This window comes from Theobroma umbraticum, unplaced genomic scaffold (genome assembly GCF_002168275.2).
Source record: "Theobroma umbraticum cultivar Fairchild unplaced genomic scaffold, ASM216827v3 scaffold_44.0, whole genome shotgun sequence".
In the NCBI taxonomy this organism is placed as follows: Eukaryota; Viridiplantae; Streptophyta; class Magnoliopsida; order Malvales; family Malvaceae; genus Theobroma; species Theobroma umbraticum.
Genome location: NW_018397255.1, coordinates 4,139,902 through 4,163,716, shown reverse-complemented (window position 1 = coordinate 4,163,716; position 23,815 = coordinate 4,139,902). Strand labels below are relative to the sequence as shown.

Genomic DNA, 23,815 nt, shown 5'->3' with positions numbered 1-23,815 from the left:
TTTGGTTTAGTCAATCTTTGTTTGTCAAAAATGTAAATTGCGCAAGACATGATGAACAGGAGCTGGCAAGAGCTGGCAATAATCAGACAAAATGGGGTGAGACCTGAGAACCCTGGCATTTGCTGGGTAGTGGGATATTACTAAATTTTTTTATATTCATGCTTGTTAAGCTGCTTAGAATGCGGTGTTATTCGAGAAATTATTCCCCATTTGAAAAATTTTCACCAATCATTAATTTTGGACAAAATATTTAAATTCGATGCCTTTTTTTTCTGTTATCAAACTGTAATTACCGATCAAAGTACGTGTCAACAATAAATAGTACTAATTTGGAAGGTTAAAATCATTGCAAGCATTTCAGTGTTAAATCAAATAATAAATGCACGTATTTTTTGTTTAAAAAATTAATATTGAGTATTTTTTTTCTCATATATTCTATGTAGAAGAGAAATGTTTCAACTGAACTAATTAAGGCATATATCCCTCTTAACTTTTTACTCACATAATGGGTTTGAATTTCTCAATCTTGACTTGGAAAAAACAAAGAAGAAGAAAATTTGTAAGACAGTTAAAACCAGAGTTGCAATTATAGAAGATATCAAATTTGTTTCATCTACCACACGTGTTTTGACTTGGTCGGTTTTTAACTTTGAATTTTAGCTCTGCTTTGAACATCTGCTGTCGCAAACTCGGAATTCAGTTTCTGTTTCAACTAAGGATTAACTTTTAACTCAAAGAGTAGGAGTCATATGACCTCGATTTCTGTAAAAAGAAGGTGGTTCACTGACCTGCACATGTTTGCATACCAAGTGGACGACCAAAGTAACCTTTTAATAATCTCCTATACTTTTTCATGACTTCTCCCGGATTTCTTTCGCTCTCTTTCTTTCTTTAACTAACCTTCGACCCTGCTTCCAGGGAGTTGCAGGACCGTTCTTCAAGGCCACGCCAGGTTGGCTGGGTCATGGCTGGAACTTTCAAAATTTTGGATTCTATGTAACTTGAAAGTTTCCATGTTGATTGATGATTCACACAAGACAAAATTGCTACTAGCATCTCGGATTTTTCATTTGTTATGTTTTTCTTTTTGAAAAAAAAAAATAGAGTCAATGGTTGCTTAGAATGGGTAGCGTTGGTGAGGCTAGAACCCTAACCGTGAGTTGTTAGCCACACCTGGAGAGGATGGGTGAACCACCAAAAGATAGTCCGGGTTAAGATTTAAAACTTTTCTTCCCATCTCACCTGCCCTTTTAAATTTCTTACATGTACCGGAAAAAATTTATAGAAACTCAAAATTCATACTTTTTTTTTTTCATTTCATAAATTCTATTTAATTTACCTCAAAATTAGAATTAAAAATTTATAGAATGAAGTTTTAAATTCTAATCAATGTCCCTCAAAAAGATAAATATATATTTTTGGTTTAGATAGTGAAAAAACTTCTAAACCATTATACTTTATGTAAAAGAAAAAAAATTCTTTTATTGTATTCAAAGGAATTTTAAAATTTATATCTACACATACTATTAATTTTAACAAAAATTAACCATCATAAAATTGAATATATTTTTTTATCTACATATAACGTGATCGCGTGACAATTAATATAATTATATAAAAATTGATACACTAGATGATGTCGTGTATAATGTGACCACATTAGTTGTCAAATGATCATATCATTAAATTACCTTTACAAAAAAATTTCAGTTGATATTAGAGTCGATTATTAGTAATTTTTTTATTAGATTAAAAATTTGTGTAAATGTAAATTAAAAGATAAAGCTTTTTTTAATTTAATAAAAAAATGTTTCTGCATAAAATAAATTAATTCATATATGGTTTTAGTATTTAAATCTATTTTCTTTGACAGAAACAATGAATCTTAGTTGTGTAAAATTTATTTCTTTTAATTTTCCCTTGTTTTCCAAATGAAAAAAAGGTCTACGAAGTAGGGGCTTGTGAAAAAGTCCATAAAAGCTGCTAGCTCAAAAGTTTAAGGAATGCAGCATGAGTGATGACAAGGCCAACGAGTTGACCTGTTCTGCTATCAGCATGAAAATTATCCATCACTTTGTGAAACGATTCCCCACATTAAAAATTTTGCAGGCCTAGTTCCATTCAATCAACTGAGAAGCAGTCTACTAACACAGAAACTGGAGAAGAATTAATCATTGGGTGTACTAGTGCTACAAAGTAAATCTGAATGGGTCCAACAGCCAAAAAACAGAAAAAGGATTTTTGTCTTTTAATTATTTTGACGCTAAACAAAGCCTCGAGAAGCATTAAAATCATCCTCACTGGTCAAAATAACCCTTTGCTTCAAATGCAATCTGCTTTCTTGGTTAGCTAAACTAACTCGCCAGTCTGCACAGACCAGTTCTATCTCTCGACCTAGCTTCATCCACAGTCCAACCTGGATCTTCTTGTTGGTGGGGCATTGAAATCAATCACTAATCTTTTATAGATGAGGATTTAGCTGTCAGCAGGCAGATAGAAACATACGTTGCCTGACTTTTGAGACATTGTCGCTTATGCTGTGCCCTCATATGCCCCCCTTGTACATTGTTTTTAGTGTTTTCTGTTATTGGCTTGTCTAGGAACAGTGAACAACTTCATATTCGGGGCTCTGTTTGAACAGCCTAAACACCTAATTAGTAAACTCATCGAGGAAGGCCCACCCAGCTGCTGGATCCTTACAGGGATTAAGCACATTTGTCCATATACATAGACGACCAACCTTTCAGGGTGGCTACTTTTGTACAGAAAGCATAAGTTTCAAATGCGAAGAATCTGCACCATTTATGATGCCATGAATGTTTTCGCAGTAATAGTCCTGCAAATACACTAGACCAGACTCGTAGCAAGTATCTCTCCCTTTGATGAAGGCGGAGGAAGGAGTGACACATCAATGATGACGCCTCCTCTTAGTTTGGGGAGGGAGAAAAAGGAAAGGGGATTGGGTAGTCGGACTATGGGGTTAACACCGGTGTTTTAAAATAAAGAGAGAACACTTTAATAAAAAGAGATCACACTACTCTATCAATCTTACATTAGAAGCAGGCAATTAGAGAAAATCTAGTGGACAAGCTTCAATGATCATATACCCAAAAAAAAGTTAAAGAAGAATTCTTGCTGTCAGGGAACTACATTACTGTAACAGCTACAATGAAGGCTCCGATTGGCAAATCATCAAGGTAGGGGCAAAATACCTCGATATGTATTCACAATCACGAGGTAGCCTCGAGTCACTATTTGGCAGTAAACAGCCAATAGTTAGCCAGTTTTCATCTCTTGAAGTGCTTTGACCATAAGTAGACTATGGTGAAACATGCAAGACCAAAGATTATCACTTGCAAAATATGATTTGATCTCTGCTGAGCCACTGTTCTGTTCAACCTCTTCATGCCATTTTTAACTCCTGCCTGAGCTCTGCTCATTAGCATTTGCTGTAGCAAGAAACAAAATAGTGACCTGTTAGAAGTGGTTGGTTCTTGACTTTATGGAAAGGGACTTTGTGTGGCAAACCATGACTCCAAAGTCCAAAAGCCTCAAATACACCTCAAATTTCTAGTGCTTACTAAGATTTTCATGGACCATAAAATGTTCTTGAATTTTTTTTTTTCATTTTTTCTTTTTAAAAAGCGAAAAGTAGATAAGGGGCAAGTCACGCTAGTATTCACCAAATCAGAGACAATGTCATTCTGAATTCGTGCTTCAGTTTCTATCTCTTGAGCAACCTGTGGATCAACACTTTGAGTAAGACTTCAAAGTACATAAACAAAAAACTCTTTGGAAACAGAGAACTGAAGGGAAAAGAAAATAATCAGATATACATAGTTTCATTTGACCAAGAAAACTGTAAGTACTAATAAAAGAAGCAGCTAATATTAGAAGCCATAACGCAAGCAGTGGTTTTGCAAGTTAAGTATAAAAATTCACAGTGAAAATGAATAACAATAGAAGTTTTCAATATCATGCATTTGCAGAGCTTCTACATAGTCAAAAATCCAACTTTCTTGACTGCCCTTTTCTTGTTACCTCTTGGTAACAACATTTTGAAGCAAGATTCAAAATTTCCATTCTTGTGAAAGCACCAAATCAAACAAAATGCTGCCGTTTTTTTTCAATGAACTTAAGAGCACTGATGACAATCAAACAGGAAGAGAAGCTGTTTAATGAGAGATGATAGGACATTTTAATTACAAAAGGATAAAATATTTGCAACTTCATAAACGATGAAGCACCAACAAGGTAAAGATTAATGTTCACAGAACCATCTTCATTATCTTTGATCTAGCAGTGATAGGAATATATGCTCAATAGGGATAGGTCAAGCAGAAGGGAGCAGAGACAGGGGTTTAAATGAAGTAAAAGTGGAAAAAGCATGTCTGAACCTCAAAGATTGTGTGGTAATAAGAGCTGTGAATTTATTCCATGCCACGTTCAAGTAGCTGTAGAAGTTTTAGAACAGATTCAAAGAATGCTGCTAAGATGTTTCAACAAAATGACAGCAGCCATGGAAGACATGAAAACTCTTTCACAAGATAAATAAGCTAGTACGTAGTTTAGCTTATCATTGTTAAAGATGAGTGCTGGAAACTAATGCTTTCGCTGAATTTTGCCCCAGATTTCATGAAAAAAAACAGGAAGTTTTATCTCCTTGTGATGCTTGAAGAGTTGAATAGGTTGATTGTCAAGGATACCATGGGCTGTAATTTCTTCAAATGTTTTTCTTCCTTCGATTTGATTCATTCACCCAAAATAAAAAAATAGCATTTAGAGTTTCGTTCCAGCTGCATTTTCGTTCAGAAGTTCACTCTCCATGGCAAACACGGAGGAGCAAACCTGAGGCAACTGCAATTTCAGTCATTTGACAAACACATTGACAATTCTTCTTTTGCTTAAATGACGAGTGTATTGGAGAATCTAGGGTGCACCCAAATGCTCATATGTCAAACAAAGGACAAAATAAATCCCAATTATGTTTTTAACCAAAAAAAAAAAAACAATTGCATTAAGCACCTTTTGCCACTAAGCGGCAACTAATTATTCCATATAAAAGCACCAGCAGGAAGATGCACAGTTTACAGTATAACACAGCAAGCAAAGAGATTAACAAAGTACAAACAGCATTAAGCATGTAAAATTAAAGCTAGTCAGAAATATTAAAAGCCATTTTGCACTCTTAATTCAAAGATTAGTAATGAAATATCTAGCAAAGATAATTCGAAACCAATTATTCAACATTGTATCTTTTTCACTCTTTTACCCAAAAACCATATTCTTTTTCAATAAATTTCCATCTCTATCCCATTTTCTAGAGCCTAAAAGAGTTTATAATCACAAAAAAGCAAACACCGCTTGATTCAAAAAAAAAAAAACCCCAGATTTCATATTGCATAAAAATTCTTAAAGAAGCAAATATAACAAAGGAAAAAAAAAGAGAAAATCCCCACAAACTCAATTTCCATAAGAAAGGAAAAAAAAATTAACTTACGTGTTTGAGCAGCGTAACTTGTTTGTGCAGACCCGAAATTTCTTCGTCTAAATCAGCATGAAGTGGATCAATCCTCAATTGGATCTCATCGGAATTAGCCACGGGTCTAGCGCTAAGGCCCTGGCTGTTAATGGCCAAAAAGAAATCTGAAAATAAGTAAAATAATGGAAAGGGAAATGAAATAATTAGAGATTCAGATAAGATTTTGAGTACCTTGATCTGTGAGGATTTGCCATCGGAGGGAATCGCTCTCGACTGAAACAGAAGAGTTCCGTCAAAAAGCTCCACAGCTGCTTAACTTATAAGTAACGGTCTACGTTTTAACCGGCAGCCCAAATAAGTTTAAATGTTTAATACTTGGTCGGCGGCCCATGAAGAAAGAGAGTGTCCTGGGCTAAACTTTGTAAACTGGGCCAGCTGACTCAACTTTGGGCCTTCTAGTATGGGCTACGGTTTGTCACAACACCTTCAAAAAAGCCGTGTGTGGAAACAGATTTGCCTAGTTTGGTTTCTAGGATAGAGGGAAAGGGGAATTGATGGGGATGGGCAGGTCAAAGTGGAGTTGTTGGCGTATCTTTGATTACTCCTTTTTTTTTATTATTAATTATTGAATAAAATAATGAGTTAAGTAATCTTAATTAAAGCGCACGGGATGCATTGTCTTGTTAATTTTTGCTGGTTCAAATAGCTAAATAAATTCAAATTGGTGCTTATTAAATTTGATCCAATAAATGGGGAGGGTCGTGAAGCAAAGTCCAACGCTTCCCAACCCTTTGAGCTAGCTTAGCCAGAGCACTCTACACATCTTCCATTCCTCCTCCCTTTATTTCATCAACCAAGAGTGTTGCCAAAGGATGATTGTTTTGCCAAAAAGATGTTTATAATTATAATAAAAAAGGAACTTTTTGCCAAAAAAAGGTCTATCATTTGTAGAAAATCTCTTTATTTTGTGAAGAAAAATACCATACCAATAATTGTATTCTCAAGTGAAGGTCATCATGGCTGCGGTAATTCAACATTGAGATTGAGAAATATTGTCCATTGAAATCCAATTTGAGAAGGGAGACAAAATGTTTGAAACTTGGTAACCCTTCTTTTGCTAGATAAAAACAAATCCCAGTTGCTTTTTCTGTTGGGTCAAATCAAATAGAGGCAACTGCTTCCTTCATTTTGCTAGACCCATCGGGCCAACACCAACTCACCTCTAGTCCTCGCCAAAGTTCCACAATATTAAATTTCTGATAATAATATCGGGGAGCCAAGTTTGAAAGGTCAAAGTATTGAAATCATAAGCTGAAGGCTACAGCATTTTCGTCACCTCTCCAGTGACCTTCTCTCCATTCCATAAATATTTTAATAGGCGTAAACCCTAACACTCGTTTTTTACTGTTATTATAAAACATTTGATTCATGACGAATGAAATAAAATAAGAATAATAATTATTATTTATTATAGTATTTGGTTGATAAGAATAATTTTGAAATAAAAAAAATAAAAAATACAAAAATAAAAAAAATTTATCATACATATGGTTATTTTATTTTATTTTTTAAAATATTAATATTTTATTTATAATCTAATTATTAATATTTTAAAATACTAATATTTTATTTAGAATTTAAATGTTATTATGATTATTTATTTTTAAATTATTTTATTTTTAAATATTAATAATTTTTAATTTATTTAAAATATTAAACATTGATAGTTTAAATATTAATATTTATTTATACTTTAATCATTAATATTAAAAATAATAATACTTAATTTATAATTTAAGTGTTATTATGATTATTTATTTTTATTTTATTTTATTTTTAAATTTTAATAATTTATAATTTATTTAAAATATTAAAAATTGATAGTTTAAATATTAATATTTTATTTATACTTTAATCATTATTATTAAAGATGATAATACTTAATTTATAATTTAAATGTTCTTATGATTATTTATTTTTATTTTATTTTATTTTTAAATATTAATAATTTTTTATTTTATTTATGATATTAATAATTTATCATTTAAATATTAATACTTATTTGTAAATTAATTATTACTTTTTTAAAATATTAATAATTTATTTATAATTTAGATGTTATTATGTTTATTTATTTTTATCTTTTAAATATTAATAATTTATATTTTTAAAATATTAATAATTTATTATTTAAGTATAAATATTTTATTTAAAATTTAATCATTAATATATAAAATACAACCATTTTATTTATAATTTAAATGTTATTATGATTATTTATTTTTATTTTATTTTTTAAATATTAATAATTTATAATTGATTTAAAATATCAATAATTGGTAATTTAGTTTATAATTTAAATATTATTATGATTAAAATATTAATACTTTTAATTACTTTTAAATTCAAAATATTTTATAATATATAATTAATAAATTAACTTTTTATTGTAATAAGATTTATTTTTCTCTATTTGCATTTTTCATTTTTTAATTTATATTTTCCCTTAATAGTTTAAAAATTAATATGTTAAAATATTAATATTTTATTTATAATTTAAATATGAAAATATTAATTTTATAAGTTTAAGTTTGTAATTTTTGGAAATAAATAAGGACATTTTAATTCAAAATGTTTAGACTTTATTCACATGGGTGTGGAATGACTACATGAGGAAGGTGATATTAGCTATTCCAAGCTTTTGTCAAATTTTGAGGAATAGTCATTGCTTTTGGAATGGCTATTCCTTCTCCAAAAGCAAACAAAATGAGGGGATAAAATTTTGTAAGGAATAGAGGGGGAATTGCGTAGCCAGTCCCCCAACCAAACATGACATTTTCTTTGATCCTTATTTTTCTTCATGCAAATCCTTTGTAAAAAAAGAGTTTACTTTGTCAATTAGAAGGCAGCTTTATGACTGTTATGGGTTTAATTTAAGATTTTAAGGTGAGAAATAATTTAACCATATTCCCTTCTTGTTCTTGGGTTTAGTTGTAATATTTTTTTACTCTGTTTCGTCTCATTGTAAATTTTCTCCTATGGTTTTTGCCTCCCTAGAGAACCCCAAATGCCTCTTTAAAATCCCCTGCCCAAGTACCACTACCATTGAAAGAAGTTTGGCAATCTTATTTATTGGTTGCCTGAGCTTATAGATCCCACCTCACCAACCCCGTTAGAGTGGAGATAGATCAACTCGGCTTTGAATAATCAACCACAGTGAGCTGCACCAACCATCCGAGTCTGCCCTCAAAGTTTTAACAACAGGGATTCTGAAAAATGGGAAGCCAAGTACAGAGAAAACCCAGAATTCTGTGCCTCCATGGATTCAGGACAAGCGCTGAAATTCTAAAAAAACTGGTCCTTCGATGGCCTGCAACCGTGCTTGAAAAGCTAGATCTTGTTTTCCTTAATGGCCCATATCCTGCCCAAGGGAAGTCTGATGTTGAAGGCATTTTTGATCCTCCTTATTATGAGTGGTTCCAAGCCAACCAGGTAGGAGAGTTTCCCATAAATTACAGTTCAAGTCCAGTTTTTCTTTTGACCAACAAGCTTATAATCAAATCTTTTTTTTTTTCTTTTACCATGTAGGATTTCACTGAGTATACAAATTTTGAAGAATGTCTTGCGTTTATTGAAGACTATGTGATAAAGAATGGTCCATTTGATGGTTTCATGGGCTTCTCCCAGGTGGGGTGTGCATGAATTATCTTTAACAAATTCTTGCAAATTCAACTCTTGTGGAATGAATGGATCTGAGTACGGTTTCTGATGAATTTCAGGGAGCAATTTTATCAGCTGCCTTGCCTGGGATGCAGAGAGATGGTGTAGCCCTTACTGAAGTTCCAAAGATCAAGTTTCTGATAATAATATCAGGAGCCAAGTTTGGAGGATCAAAGCTTGGACACCATAAGCTGACTTCTACTGCATTTTCATCACCTCTCGAATGCCCTTCTCTCCATATCATAGGTATTTTAATGCCATTCCAAAGGCTTGGTGCATATTCAAAGCTTTCAATTGCACTCTACTTATAGCTGATGAAAACACTGCAAATGTAAATAAATGTTCTGATAGGGTCTTGGATAAGTTTCACACATATTATGGTAGAAGCACTCTTCGGGCCATGCACAATACTGACTAAAACATGGGTTTGCAGGTGAAATGGACTCCATGAAGCCGGAGTCAACTGGTCTCCTGGAATCCTTTGTGGATCCTTTTGTGATCAATCATCCCAAGGGGCATACAGTTCCAAAACTAGGTAGTACATGGACAAGCATGTTAGAGTAATAGTTTTTCTTAGTTCTAATTTTAATTCCTTTTCCCAATCCCCAGATGAGAAAGGCACGGAGGTGATGCTTGGCTTCATTGAGAGGATTCAGAAGACCATGCCAACAGATGAGGAATAGATCTGCCTAAATGCAGAACCTAACTAGTTTATTGCAAATAATATGATTTTGGTGACCCGGCAATGCTAGTCATTAAACCAAATCACCACACTCATGATGAATCAATGTCACATGGGTGGTCGAAATTGCGATGGAGATATTAATCCAAGTTATAATGCTCTTTTTCTTCCATTGGTTTTCATTTTTACAATGCTTATTAGTGAAAAAATTTAGATTAACCCACTCTAGTTTGGTGGCCATCCAATTTGGTCCTAAATAAGATTTCACAATAGAACTAAACAACAGAAAAATGAAGCCAAGAAAAGCTGAGTCAAAGCAAAGAAATATTTTGATGCAGCCAATACAAGGATTTTCAATTACTTTTAATGACAAAAAGTTTAACCTCAGATCCATATCAACACCATCGGTGGCTTAAATCAACTATTTAATTTGATTGTGCAGAAATATAAAAAGCTAGAAGTATGAAAATATGATTTTTCACAAATTCAACTACATGCATGGACATGAACATTTAACCCAACTACAAACTAAACCCTGACTCAAACCTCACTACAAAAAGCACATAAAAGGAAGTAGTACTAGTAGCAGTAGTATCTACTGAACTGTCAATGCGCATATCAGATCAAGGCATCGACTGCCAGTCTACCCTCGCATATTTTTGGTCTGGTCGTCATTGCTAAATCTCTGCAGCCAGTAGAATTTAGCTGAACTGGTCAATGACCTGTCTTACTTGCACTTCAATATCTCAGCTACAATGTTGGTAATTGAATCCATAAATCAGGATATAAATGAACGTGAATTGCTCAAAAAAGCTTCTATAATCTCTTCTTTGTTTTCTATTGTTTTCCTAGAAAGAGTTCCAAGTCTTCCAGAGATCAGCAGCGGGCTTGAAAGGAAAAATAAGATCCAAGAATATGCAGGTGCTGAAAAGGCCCAGTGGCCGCCGACTCCGGACACCGAAATTTTATATTCAATTACGTGCCAAAACAAAATTCTTGGCCAACCCAACTACTTTGATGCTCATGGAAGGGAATTCTGTGAATGAAGCCCCACAAGGCATCAATTATTTCTGATCATAAATATTAACTTTACCTCACCAATAGTAGGAACGAAGAGGAGATGCTGGGAAGTCAAATGGGGAGGAGGAAACCCAGAATTCTATGCCTCCATGGATTCAGAACAAGCGGTGAAATCTTGAAGAAAATGATCGGAAAATGGCCAGCTGCCTTGCTCGAAAACTTTGATTTTGATTTTCCTGACGCCCCATTCCCCGCCAAAGGGAAATCTGACGTTGAAGGCCTTTATGACCCTCCCTATTATGAATGGTTTCAAGTCAATGAGGTTTGATCATTCAGCTTAATACCTAATCATCATTGCAAATTTTCTTTACGCTCTAGCATACAACAGCAGTAATTTTTTATATTTTTTAAGCCTTTTTGATGATAAAATAGGTTGGAGAATTGGAATTTTATTTCTTTTTCCTTTCTTCAGGTGGAGTGTTTAAATTTTGAGGAGTGTATTGCGTATATAGAGGATTATATGGTTAAGCATGGTCCCTTTGATGGCCTACTGGGCTTTTCCCAGGTAAAATTAATTGAAACTTAAAATCTTGTACAAAGCTCCTCTTTCTTAAAATTAATAGTTGGCCAAGTTCTTGGATTTCAGGGCGGAATGCTAGCAGCTGTATTGCCTTGGATGCAAAGAAAGGTCTGTCAGAGAAGCAAGAAAAGTTTTTTGAAATTACGGTGAGAATCAGGATAATTATATTTGTAAATGACTGGAGTCGTTGACGTCTGATCACAGGGTGTTGCTTTCACAAAAGTGCCAAAGATAAAGTTTCTGATCATTATATCTGGGTTTAAACTTCGAGAATTGAAGCATGGGCCGCCTAAGTTGCTTGTTAATGCATTTCCAGCTCCAGTTGAGTGCCCTTCTCTCCACTTGATCGGTAAGCTGAGGACTAATACTTGCTTCATTGTCTATTACAACTCATTAGGAGACAGGATCACCATCTTGATATTTTGTCAATTACTAGTTCGATAAATGTAAACATTCCAGGCCAATATGGGAATAGCTTATGCAACTATTTCCTTTCAAAGCTGATTTAACACAACAGAATTTAGTTTGCCAATCTCCACAAGTTGTGTGGTTCCCTAAAGATAACCCCCTTCTTTTTTTTCTTGTGAATTGTAGTGAGCCTTTTCAGAAAGGCTATATAAGCAACATAAGATTGCTTGGGAACAGAATTTTGAAACCCATGCGAGACTATACAAATCTCTTTTAGGATTTTATGCACTAAAACTTACCCTGTATCAGAAGCTATTATTTTGACTGAACTAGAAGGAAGCCAAACAACAGAATCTTGATTGTTTTGGAGAATGTAAGAAGACATCACACAAGGCTGCTTGAATTTGAACTAGAGCTTAGATAATGGAGAGGGGCAAGAAGAATCATCTTTTTTTATTAGTCCACGAAATTTTGCTTGCTAATCCAAAGCAAAAAAGCTATAATATGTTTTTGTTGGTACTAACTTAGAAGCAGAGGACCTTCCAATGCTAGTTATAATACCACAAAAAAGTATAGTTGCTACCCCAACTATGTGCTGATCAAGCATGAGTCCTAGCAACATCTCCAAGTTTTAGCAGTTTCTTTTTTAGGCAAACAGATTGTAAATCTTTATTAATCTTTAAAGATATATAGTAAATGAAGTCTTAAAGCATCTTAATACAACAAACCTTGGCATAAGCTTTGGAATTTTAGTCCTTCAGTCGAAGTTCTTAGGTTTAGAGCATAGAATGTAAGAGATTTTTGTGGTTAAGCGATAGGCAAAGACCGCAAGCAGCCTAAACTGAATTCTGTCTAAGTAAAACGAGTCCATGCATTCCTCAAAATGCAATCTTTGTTGTTTTACTCCAGAAACCTTTTCAACTTTAGGATGACAAAGAAGCTTATGGTTTACCCTGGCTTACATTTTTATACTCTTTATCTTAATTTCCACAGGAAAGTTGCACAAATTTTATTCAATCTCATTATAATCTTCCGGAAAAGTGAACAAATTAACTACATGGTTCTTAATGTAAAATCCACTCAATCACATTTTAGCTGCAAAAATTTGTAATAGAATTGAATAATATGCTCAGAGCCTGACACTTTTATGGTTCTATCCTAATATTTGCAGTTTTTACTCTTACAAAATAAAAGTAAACTCTTATTAGATGCAAAATTTCTTTCTGCATTCCTGATGACTGTTTGTTTATAAGTCGCATTTTTAGTTTCTTTATATCAGACTTTTGATCCAAAAAAAAGATAAGGAGCTAGCGTTAGGACCTGGAAATCTTCTATGAATGTCTGATAATGTCAATTTGTTAATTAGGAGAAAAGGATTTCCTGAAGGAAGTGGGATTTACTCTACTAAAATCATTTGTGAAGCCCTTTGTTATTCATCACTCGATGGGGCACACTATACCAAAACTTGGTTAGTATTACAACTGGAAAATTTTACCATTGCAATCTGTTTCAATTCTCAAGGATGAAGGTCACAAGCTCAGTACTTTAAATTCTCATTTCACCTTGTTCAATTGTGGCAGATGAGAAAGGCCAAGAGACTATGCTCAAGTTCATTGAGAAAATTCAGGAGATGTTTTCACAAGACCCATGGATTGACTTAGGACCAAAGGCTGCATTATAGGTTGATCTTCTGTCTCAGTCCATATTTGATAAGCAAAAAAAGGGTATATATAGGAATATTAGATTTAAGCAGTGCAGGTTGTCTCTGCTTCTTTTTCTTTATTTTTTTGCAAGCCTTATTTTTTAAGCTAATTCGTTGTAGAAATAGATCATCATAGTCTTAATTATTATTGATTCGAAAAGTAATGAAAAAGAGTTAAACCCTTCTGTTCCAGCTATTTGTCTTAAACCAGTTTTCTTCTTAAAGTTGGTGATTCTCAAAGTGCAGCTAGCCGGTTACAGCATTTGCAAAATGTTTTTGGTTTATGAACATAGTGGTCTTAGTCATCACTCAGCAATTATGTTTAGGAAAGCAAGAATACGCTGCTTTGGAACGTTATGTTCATTGATTAATCGTGCATGTGTTTAAGAAACCATCTAGGAAGTCATATTAATGATTAAGGACTGTCATCAATCCCTTTAAACATTCTTTTATCATGGGATTTCCAAGGTAGACCACAACAAAAAACAGAACCGGAGATTGCAATTTGCAAGGTAAGCCAGGGAAAGATGACCCAAAGCAAGAAAACTTTTACGTATGATTATTTGATGCATGGAATTTTTTTTTAAAAAGAGAGAAAACTTGTACATATATAAAATGTTTATTTGATGCATGGGTTGTTAATGTTTTATTATAATACTCTATGATTTTAATTTTAATTTTCAAATATTAATTGTGTTTTTATTTCATAAATTATTTATAATTTTTTTTAAATTAAGAACAACACAATACTTTATGTTACATTTATTAGGATGGCCTCTTGGTATTGGTTATTCCAAGAGGGAAGAGGGAAGGAATAGAGTAAAAAAGTAATGGATAAAAATGCTTTTTATTAATTTAAAATATTATCATATTATATAAAATACAATTTATTTATTTTTTACAATTCTTTCTCTCTCTACCCAACTACCTCTTTCCTTCTCTCACTAAATTAAATTGAATTTAAAATTAAAAAATGAATTTAAAATAAAAAAAGTTTAAATTTTAATTATAAATTATTCATATTTTTAAAATAAAGAATAAAATAATAAAATTAATGTTTTAATAATGAATTATTAATATTTTAAATGGAATATAAATTATTAATATTTTGTAAATTAAAATAAATGATCATACTAACATTTAATTAACAATTTATTAATATTTTTAAATAATTATTAAAATAAATAAATATTTAATTTAAAAATTAAATATTAAATAAATAATTTTGTTATTCCCACTTATTTCTAAACTTATTTTTACCAACCAGATATTAAAATAATTCATAATAATAAATTTTTTATTTCATTCTCATAAATAAAATTACATAATAACTATTTGATTTTTTATTCTATTTTTACATAATAGTTATTTTATTCTTACCCTATTCCTTCTAGTGAATTAAACTACTTGAAATCCATTTTTTCCTACACCACAAAGTTCTTTTTCTTCTTTACTATCCTTTCTTGATTACATTTAACTCCCTCTCATTTTTAGCCGATCTTCTTATTTAAACATATGGTTTCATTGATCAACTTCAGGGTGCACGGCTAGTAGCTGCCTTGCTTGGGATGTAAACAAATATATTTCAAACGATCCTAGATTTTATTTTATTTTAAAAAAAAAAGAAAGAGAGAATTCACTTCAGTTTTTTATCATTGAAGTGAAAACAGTTCGTTTAAAATTATTGTAATGGCCATATATGATAATGATGTTAGAGATATGTGACTAAAATGTGCTTCAAATACTGACATGCATAGGGTATTGCTCTGACAAAAGTGCCGAAGATAAAGTTTATAATTATAGTGTCAGGAACTGAACTTCAAGGTTTGAAGGTTAGCTGTTGTGAGTTAGGTGTAAAAGCATTTTCAATTAAAATTTAGTGCCCATCTCGCCTTGGTAAGTTGAGGACTTACTGCATGCTTTGTTGTTTTCTATACTACAATTCTGACAGTCAAATTAAGTTGTTCGGTCACTATGTTTAGATCGAGGGGAAAGAGGGAAAGAAAAGGAAAGGACTATGGAGTACTACCCCCTCCCTTGTTTCGAAAACATTAATTTTAATGCAAAGACGAGGGATTTGAAGGGGCTACAGCGAACCCTCAAGAACCATCTCAACCTTGCTTTTCTTAAACTCTTCCGAATTGGGGGTTTGGAGAGAATGGATTTCTTATTTAAAATTGTATATATAGAAAAAATTATCTTTATTCCAACGTTTTGTTTTAATTGATCGAGGCCATAAATATAAAAGAAAAAAGAACGTGAGAAATTATCGTTTTTTTCCTTTTATACCTTATTTACCAAATTATAAATTAGAAACGTCATATCCTCTTTTCCCTTATAATTTCTGTTTACAATTTGAAAAAATTCAAACGAAATTTGTATTCATTCAACAAAGTATGTTGCTTGTGTAAATCATTTACACAGTTATATATTTAGAAATTTTGATGTTTAAAAGTGTGGATCTCATATAGGTCCTATATGACTAATTATTTTGAGTAGACAATTAAAATATAATAACTATTAAATGATATTCTCCTATTTATTATTTTTTAAAAAAAAAGTATTTATGTTGAAATTCATTAATAAATGAAATTTATAGAGATGTCGGTCAAGTCTCTAGTCTTTTGATTATATAGAAAAGACTAGACGCTACTTAATTCTAATTTAAATATGTTTATAATACCTTAATCCAAAGATCATCTATAGCTTAAATTTTTATAAGCTAATAAGAAAGTAACGAAGGGGTGAAGAAGTGAGAATTAATCACTAGTAAAACCAATATTTAATTTGCTGATCATAAAGACTAGCATAAAAATAGAAAATCCTGATGATCCTTCAATAGAATGCCTTAGAATATCTCTCCCTTTCTAGTGGCAGCCATCTTTCATTTCCTACACTTCTTTTTTGAAAAGCTGGAATTGTCTTCACATTTACCAAAAGTTTTATACATCATCAGAGGGGCAGCCTCATCCTTTACCATAGCTGCATACAAACAAAACAGTGCAGCAGCCGAAAGACCTTCACAAAGAACCCAAAAACAAGAATATAACCACGGAGAGGAGCACAACCTCCTCCCAAAACCTAAAAGAACAGATAGCAAAAACCAGAACAGAGCACAAGAATACGCCTGTTGTGGTTATGAACAAATGAAGTATAGCAAGTGCCCCTGTACAAAAACACAACAGCATTTGCACCCATCACAAAGAACAATAGTGGATCCAGCCTATATCAAAGAGAACCCCAATAACCAAATCAACAACTCAGATCGAGAAAGTGAACATAACCTTTGTGATTTTTTTTGTTTTTGAACGGAAATTCAGATATGTGATTGAAGCTTTTGTCTAAATGGAGAGAAATCTTAATTAGTTATCCAACAAAATATATAAAAAAAAAAGCTTCTTATAACAAGAGATGGCACAAATCATGCACGATTAACTTGCCTTTAACATCCACCAAAGATCACAATCAAATTAAGTGCTAGTGATGGACCCAAATTATCATGTTACTGTATACTTTTGATTATATCATATTATTGTACATTATTAAAATAAATTATATCAATACTTTTGATTAACGTGACAAAGTATTGATGGGATTACCAGCTTGTTCAATACCAAGGCTTCTGGATACCAAGTCTTTTTGTCCAAGGAAACCTGTTAATTCATGACCACTTCAAGCCTCGACCAACAGCTATCATCTTGTCAACATCCCCTAAATGTGGCACAACATGGCTAAGAGCCCTTCGTTGAAGGACACATTCACGAAGGTAGCTCCACTTCCTTCATTGAAGGGATTCCGTTGCCTCGATTCCTTTCAACTTACCTTCCTTTCTCTTTGTTCCCAAAGTCCATGACGTCCCAAGATGCATCTGCTTACCGTTTCGTTTACATCTGCCATGACCCTAAGACGTGCCTGTTTCAAAGTGGCATTTCACGACAAGGTTGAGACGCAAAGAACTGCCACCGGTTTCACTGGAAGAAGCCTTTGACTTGTTTCATAAAGTGGTTTCGGAGTTTGGACCCTTTTGGGATCACGCCTTGGGGTATTGGAAAGCTAGTTTGGAGTCACCAAAGAAGGTGTTGTTCTTGAAATTTGAGGATGTGAAGAAGGAGCCTTTGGTTAATGTCAGGAAATTGGCAGACTTCTTAGGGGTCCCCTTTTCAGCAAATGAGGAAAAACAAAGGTGTTGTGCAAGAAATTGTGAGATTGTGTGATTTTAAGAATTTGAGCAATCTGGATGTGAATAAAAATGTCGACGAACCAAGAAGTCGGACCTATCGTATCAGCAATCCTGCCTTTTTCAGGAAAGGTCGAGTTGGAGATTGGAGGAATCATTTGACACCTGACATGGCAGAAATTTTGGATCAGATTACAAAAGAAAAGTTCCATGATACCGGATTGAGCTTTGATTAATTTCCTGGTATCTCATATGCCGTTGATTCATCCGGCTATGTTATAAACCAGGAATCCTGAATCTCTGATCTTTTCCCTTTGATGATTTATCCAGCCATGGTTGGATCGACCTTGACTATTTAAACAAAAAACAATTGCTTGATTTGGATATTTATATGTGAATTAATTAAAATTAAGTCTAATCAATCACAGGCTACGAGAATTTGGAATATTTAATATGCAATGGTGCAGAAGCATACCTCGTGCTTTGGTAAATTGGATTTTACTTGTGAAATAATTAAGTTTTGGCGTGGATTAATTATTTCATTTAGGCTTGCATGTTACAACTTGATTTGTGTTATATGCGCAGCGCATCAGCAATTTGGTCTACCCTTCATCATGCCTTTTGAGTACCTAATTATATATTCACCCAATATAGAAAGAAACAAAAGCATTGACACCGCCCCACAAAATGACTAGTATTAATTTGGTTTGTTTGATTTTCGAGGTTGTCATGTTGTCGGAAGATCACAAATGATTGTGTTGTTATTTCGTTTGGATAGATCAGAAACGTTTTAAGGTCTTTTTTAATAAAGTGAAATTATATTATGCTTTGCGTTTAAATAAACGAGATACTAGACTAATGAGTATGCCACACTTGTGTTCGATTTTGTATTTATTCATGAAGCTTACGTATATTATAATAAATCAATTTATGGATAAATATGCAAAGTTTTATATTTTTAAAAATTTTACATTTATTAATTAAAAGTAATTTGAATATATATTAATTGGTTTTAAGTTAGGTGTTCATATTAAAAAATTTAACATTATATTAAAATTGTCTCTATTATTATTTCTTCTATGGCGAATTACCATGTATTAGGCCCACTGTTCTTACAAGTGAAAGGAAATATTAAAGTGATAATAAGTGTCACTCACTTATTATCAATTGATTGTAAGTTAAATTTAAAAAAAAAAAAATTTCATTATTATATAAAAGCTGATGAAAAATGTACATAAACCAAGATAAACATATACAACAAAAATCGGTGTATAAGTTTCTTGAAATATGTGCCAGTGATTAGCCTCCCAAGACTCTTCCACGGGAGAAGATGGATCAATTAGACAAATTCAGTAATTCATTACATGCTCAACTTACTCTTAAGAAATTATTATTGAGTTAGTAAATATATTATTTCTTGATAAAAGCGGAGTTTTTTTAAAAAAATTAATTTTAAAAAATAATTATTAGGACGTAAATATTTGATTTATTAATTGATGTATGATATTTTTATTTAAAAAAAATATAAATTTTATTTTTAAATAAAAAATTACTAATATCTTATTAAAAAATTATTTTTATCAATGCATTGGAGATTGTTATGTTCAATCGATTGTTAAATTTTTACAATACTGTATGATTTTAAGTTTAATTTTTTAAAATTAAATGTGAGTTATTTTATGAATAATTTTATTTGCAAATTTTCAAATTGAGAAAAATGTAATACTTATATTACATTAATTAGGAGAGCTTGGGTTAAGTAGTACAAAATCAATCTATGGCACACAAAATTAGCTCAAACCTTGTGGTTGGGTCACATGTAGAACATTTATTTAAGTCTGTCCAAAATTGTGGGTTTGGTTCCTTGATTATGGCCTAAGGTTGCAACACGTGTAAGACTTGAACATGAATAATACATGATGAAAAAAAATCGAAATCCCACTATTATTGGATAAGAGATTAGTTTGTTCGTTTCAAGAAATAAAAAAAAAAGATGTGAATCGAATTTATTACTTTTTTCAAAATGATGGATTAAATTCATCATTAATTTTTGAATGGATGCAATGTTATCATTATTCTTTTTGGTTTGGTTCAAAATGGTTAAAAGTTTAAACTATTTTGTAAATTATTCTTTTATTTTTTAAAAAATATTATAATTTATGAATATTTTTAACAAAATCAAAAAACACAATGATAAATTTGCATCAATTTAAAGATGAATGATAAATTTGGGGTTTCATCTTAAAAAAAAGAAGATTACTTTGAATACTTGCTTTATATAATTGGTTAAATGAAACGGGAAAAATTAAAAATAACAAGAATTATATATTAAAAATTGTTGAAATTAGACATGTTACATTTATACAAATAAAAACTTGAAAAATGAGTTAAATCAACCTCACATGTCACAGGAATTGAGGATAAAAAAAAAATGAGTGATAAATTTTATTGAATTTGAAAACTCAATTAACCTCACATATGTCACTCGAATTGAGGATTAAAAAAAAAATTGAACTTGAACTCAGCAGCGGACCCATGAATAGCTTAACTTGTTTATATTCTGTGTCACTGGGATTTGTTCCACTCCTCCCCCGTCAAGCAGCAAAGTTGTTTTGATACTTTTCACTAATCCCTGCCAAGAATGCTACCAAGAGACATGTAGGCAGCTTAAGTTATTCTTTTCCGTTCGGTTTTGCTCAGGTATGAGAACACAGGTTGGGGACAATGCTTTGCTTCGTTGACAAGATTTGGCAGATTCTAAAGCATGAATTGGGTTCTAGATATCCCATTTTTCTGTGGTATAATTTTTGAAATTGATATAAAAATTTTAATTCAAAATTACTCGCAACAAGATTTAAATAAAAAAATATTAAAATTAATAACGCTTGAACTCAAATTATTATAATTTCAATACCGAAACCGTCTTGTTGCTCGACACTAAGGAACCAGGATTTCTCCCTTTTGATTGTTATTTTCTAAGGCACAGTTACTATATATGAGATTAATATGGTTACTTCCTTCTTTATATTGTCCAAAATTATTTGTTAAAAAAAAAGAAGAAAATCTTATGATAGTCATTTTTACTATAGTTTCTTGACCAAGTTTGCGCTTCTTTTTGTTTGGTAAATTACCAAAAAAATTATTTGAGTTTCAAAATTCAAAACATATTAGTTAAAGTAGAATTTGGATACATGTCATTTGGAGGGTTAAGACATGAAAAAGGCTTTGAAAATTTGTCCAAATGTGAAGAAATGGATACTTAAGTGAATTTACTTAGTTGAAACCTATGCCGTTTAAATAGTTTTGTAATGTAAACATGTGTTCAAATAGTTGCAGTTGTAATATTTATATCTGATGTCTTTCTCTCTCTATGTTTTCCTAATTACATAGGTCATTTTCCCTCGGATAATTATTAATTTACACATTTTTTTAAATGTTTTTCTTGGGTCAATATTAGCATGCATTATTATAATGAAAAAGCAACTACATTAATCCATGGGGCCAAAATAAATCAATGTACTTAATGCATTCATAATCATAGAGGAAAAGGAAAGGTTGAGGAGTAATAAGAGCCCAGCAGTCAAAATTGTCAATTCGTATCTCATTGGCGCTAAAAAAAGTCATCACAATAGACGGCTATCATCGCCCCGTCCTTCCCGGTGAACCCGTCTCCCAAAATTCCCAATTTTTCCTTTTTAAATAAAAGTGAAAAATAAAATTTCTACAAAAACATTTAAATTTTCAAATACGATTGAATCAAACAAATCGAAATAAAACGGGAAAGAAAAGAAAAAGCCACAAGCCACAAAGATCAGATACAAATAACAGCCTCCTGCTAAACTTGCAGCGAAAAATCCTTAACGCGCCACTGCACGCGCGGCCTTTTTTTTTTTTCTCGAATACTCTAGAAGCATGGAACAATCGAAGACGGAAACCGAGCCGAAGTCCAGCTCAACGCAATCTTCTGCCCAAGAACCGAATCCGAAAGCGGACCTGAAAGACTTGGATCCCACAATGGATGCGGAGGGCTTTGTAATTGTGCCAACAACAGAGCCCGAGAAAAAGGAAGAGAAAGAGAGTCAGATTCAAAGCGAGCTATCACCGAACCGCACATCATCGGGGTCGAGGAAATCGGTTCATTGGAGCCCCGAATTGGTTAGCGAATCGCCTGCCGCGGATAACAGCGCCTCCGTGTCCGCTCCTAACGGATCCAATCCTTACGTTGCTCACGATCCTGCTCCGGCATCTTCTTCGACATCCATCAAAGGTAACCAATTACACGTTTATTTCAAATATTATCCATTATTTGAAATTTTATTTATTTATTTATTTTAAAATTGGAAACAGAGAAAATGGACATAATGAAGGATGTGTTAGGCAGATGGGGGAGGAAGGTGGGAGAGGCAACGAGGAAGGCCGAGGATCTGGCCGGGAACACGTGGCAGCACCGTATTTTTTTCTCCTTTTTTTCCTTTTTTAAATTTCAATTGCTTTCTTATCTTATTTTATTTTAAAGCTAAGGTAATTTCAATTACGTTTCCAGGATTACAATTGATATATTGAATGCTCCATAATTTGATTTTTTTTGGTTTCTGATGACATAGGACTATATATTTTTTTTATTTTGATGATTGCTATAAACATGTAGTTATTGAAAATTGAAATATAAGATTGAATAAGGAGTTAACATTTGGAATTTTATTACGGTTCAGCTACATCATTGTCTCTCTCTCTCTTTTTTTTTTTTAGGGTTGGTGTTAGATTTTTGTACAGCTCATTTGTTCTAAGAGTAATGTAGGATATGTTGGAAGCAGTTTGTTTCATTTTGGAAATGGTTGGACGATTTTAGACATTGGGATTAGTGAAAGGGAGAGGCAGTGATTAACTTCATTCTAAGCTGTTCAATGTTCCTCTCTGGTTCTTTCTTTCTCACTTTTCAATGATTTGTTGAAGCTTTTCTAGGATAGAATGAGGGATCCATACATATGACTTTGCAAAGCCTTTAACATGTTTTAGCATCTTTTAAGGAAATGCAATATTGATTTAGTGAAATGTTGGATGAGTTTAACATTTGTGTTGTGATTATTTGCGTGGAAAAGGATGGAATATGATGGGTGATTGGGTTGTTGTTCTCCATAAATATGGTTATGGTACTGTGTATCCTCAAATTACATGTTCAGATATTATAAATCATGCTTAAGAGATGAGATATGCGTTTTGTATAACAAAGGATGCAGGCCAATAAATATCAGACAAAGCTAGATGTACCCTATTTATAGCCTTACTAAGGAAATAACTAGGGTGAGAGAGCCTGGTGAAGGAGGTAATTTAGGGGTCAGAGAGCTAGGTGAAGCTGCTTGCAGAGCAGTTAGTCCTTAAAAATCCAGTAGTCTTATGGATTGCCTCGGTAAAGAACGGGATGGCAAAGCTATGGTGTCCAGAGATAGCTTTTGCATAGTTATAGACTGCTTCCATGCGTCCTAATGGTTAGCAAGAGTCTTTTTAGTCTTATTTCTCAGAGTACCCCAAGTTCTTGGTTGGACCTTGAATTAGAAGCATGCTAGATGTGCTTTTTCATTCTACATGTGGTTGTGTCCTCCCCCATTCACTATTCCTTTCTTTGAGTACATACTACCATAAAGTAAGTGTGCGTCACCTCATTCATACTTTCTGTGTACATGCTCCATGAGTAGTCTGTAGCCCAAATTATCACATTCCTTTTGCACTTATGTTGGCCATCTCCAACTTCTTAGCTGCAGCATTACCTCAACTTAGTCGTACATTGAATAACCTTAAAAATAATCATCTTATGTATCTTTGTCATGTTGTGAACCCATTTTCTATTTGGTCTTCTTGTACGGCAGTTTTGTTGCATTTATTTCTTTTGCTTGATTATAAGAAGGATATTATTGATGCTTCAATTTTTAAAAGCAAGAAATACAATGTGCAATTTCTGATATTCTTTATTCCCAATTTTTTTATATGTGAACCCAGTTCCCCCCACCCCCTTTTTCTCTTTCAAAGCAGTTTCACATACATAAAAT

At 32.5% G+C, this 23,815-nt stretch overlaps 4 protein-coding genes and 1 pseudogene across 4 annotated transcripts in view; 4 read left to right on the top strand and 1 right to left on the bottom strand.

Moving 5' to 3' along the window:
- Positions 1–3,067: 3,067 nt before the first annotated feature.
- Positions 3,068–5,810, bottom strand: LOC110409082 (bet1-like protein At4g14600). Its single transcript, XM_021418314.2, has 4 exons — positions 5,714–5,810; positions 5,501–5,624; positions 3,684–3,740; positions 3,068–3,449 (listed from the first exon to the last, which is right to left on the bottom strand). The coding sequence occupies exons 1-4, from the start codon at positions 5,734–5,736 to the stop codon at positions 3,288–3,290; spliced, it is 366 nt and encodes a 121-aa protein (XP_021273989.1). The 5' UTR covers positions 5,737–5,810; the 3' UTR covers positions 3,068–3,287.
- A 2,757-nt stretch (positions 5,811–8,567) lies between these two features.
- LOC110409381 (uncharacterized) lies at positions 8,568–10,054 on the top strand. The gene is made up of 5 exons (XM_021418703.2): positions 8,568–8,974; positions 9,071–9,169; positions 9,262–9,448; positions 9,636–9,737; positions 9,812–10,054. The coding sequence occupies exons 1-5, from the start codon at positions 8,759–8,761 to the stop codon at positions 9,883–9,885; spliced, it is 678 nt and encodes a 225-aa protein (XP_021274378.1). The 5' UTR covers positions 8,568–8,758; the 3' UTR covers positions 9,886–10,054.
- A 434-nt stretch (positions 10,055–10,488) lies between these two features.
- LOC110409155 (uncharacterized) lies at positions 10,489–13,779 on the top strand. Its single transcript, XM_021418416.2, has 6 exons — positions 10,489–11,226; positions 11,377–11,469; positions 11,551–11,592; positions 11,689–11,833; positions 13,259–13,360; positions 13,473–13,779. The coding sequence occupies exons 1-6, from the start codon at positions 11,005–11,007 to the stop codon at positions 13,571–13,573; spliced, it is 705 nt and encodes a 234-aa protein (XP_021274091.1). The 5' UTR covers positions 10,489–11,004; the 3' UTR covers positions 13,574–13,779.
- Positions 13,780–17,077: 3,298 nt separating this feature from the next.
- LOC110410117 (flavonol 4'-sulfotransferase pseudogene) lies at positions 17,078–18,007 on the top strand (annotated as a pseudogene).
- Positions 18,008–21,430: 3,423 nt separating this feature from the next.
- The window catches only part of GEM (GRAM domain family protein), a 3,347-nt gene continuing 962 nt past the window's right edge, over positions 21,431–23,815 (top strand). The window contains exons 1-2 of the mRNA XM_021419040.2: positions 21,431–22,038; positions 22,119–22,220. Of these exons, the coding sequence (XP_021274715.1) occupies positions 21,684–22,038; positions 22,119–22,220 (457 nt within the window). The 5' untranslated portion in view covers positions 21,431–21,683. The remainder of the gene's footprint in view (positions 22,039–22,118; positions 22,221–23,815) is intronic.

Excerpts from the sequence above, each read along its gene's own strand:
- LOC110409155 (XM_021418416.2), top strand. The coding sequence starts at position 11,005 with ATGCTGGGAAGTCAAATGGGGAGGAGGAAACCCAGAATTCTATGCCTC. Across the intron at positions 11,227-11,376 it reads AATGGTTTCAAGTCAATGAG|GTGGAGTGTTTAAATTTTGA; the intron begins GTTTGATCATTC and ends TCCTTTCTTCAG. Across the intron at positions 11,593-11,688 it reads TGCCTTGGATGCAAAGAAAG|GGTGTTGCTTTCACAAAAGT; the intron begins GTCTGTCAGAGA and ends GTCTGATCACAG.
- LOC110409082 (XM_021418314.2), bottom strand. The coding sequence starts at position 5,736 with ATGGCAAATCCTCACAGATCAAG. Across the intron at positions 5,625-5,713 it reads GCAAATCCTCACAGATCAAG|CCAGGGCCTTAGCGCTAGAC; the intron begins GTACTCAAAATC and ends GGCCATTAACAG. Across the intron at positions 3,450-3,683 it reads ATGACATTGTCTCTGATTTG|CAAATGCTAATGAGCAGAGC; the intron begins GTGAATACTAGC and ends TTCTTGCTACAG.
- LOC110409381 (XM_021418703.2), top strand. The coding sequence starts at position 8,759 with ATGGGAAGCCAAGTACAGAGAAAACCCAGAATTCTGTGCCTCCATGGA. Across the intron at positions 9,170-9,261 it reads GTTTCATGGGCTTCTCCCAG|GGAGCAATTTTATCAGCTGC; the intron begins GTGGGGTGTGCA and ends GATGAATTTCAG. Across the intron at positions 9,738-9,811 it reads GCATACAGTTCCAAAACTAG|ATGAGAAAGGCACGGAGGTG; the intron begins GTAGTACATGGA and ends CCCAATCCCCAG.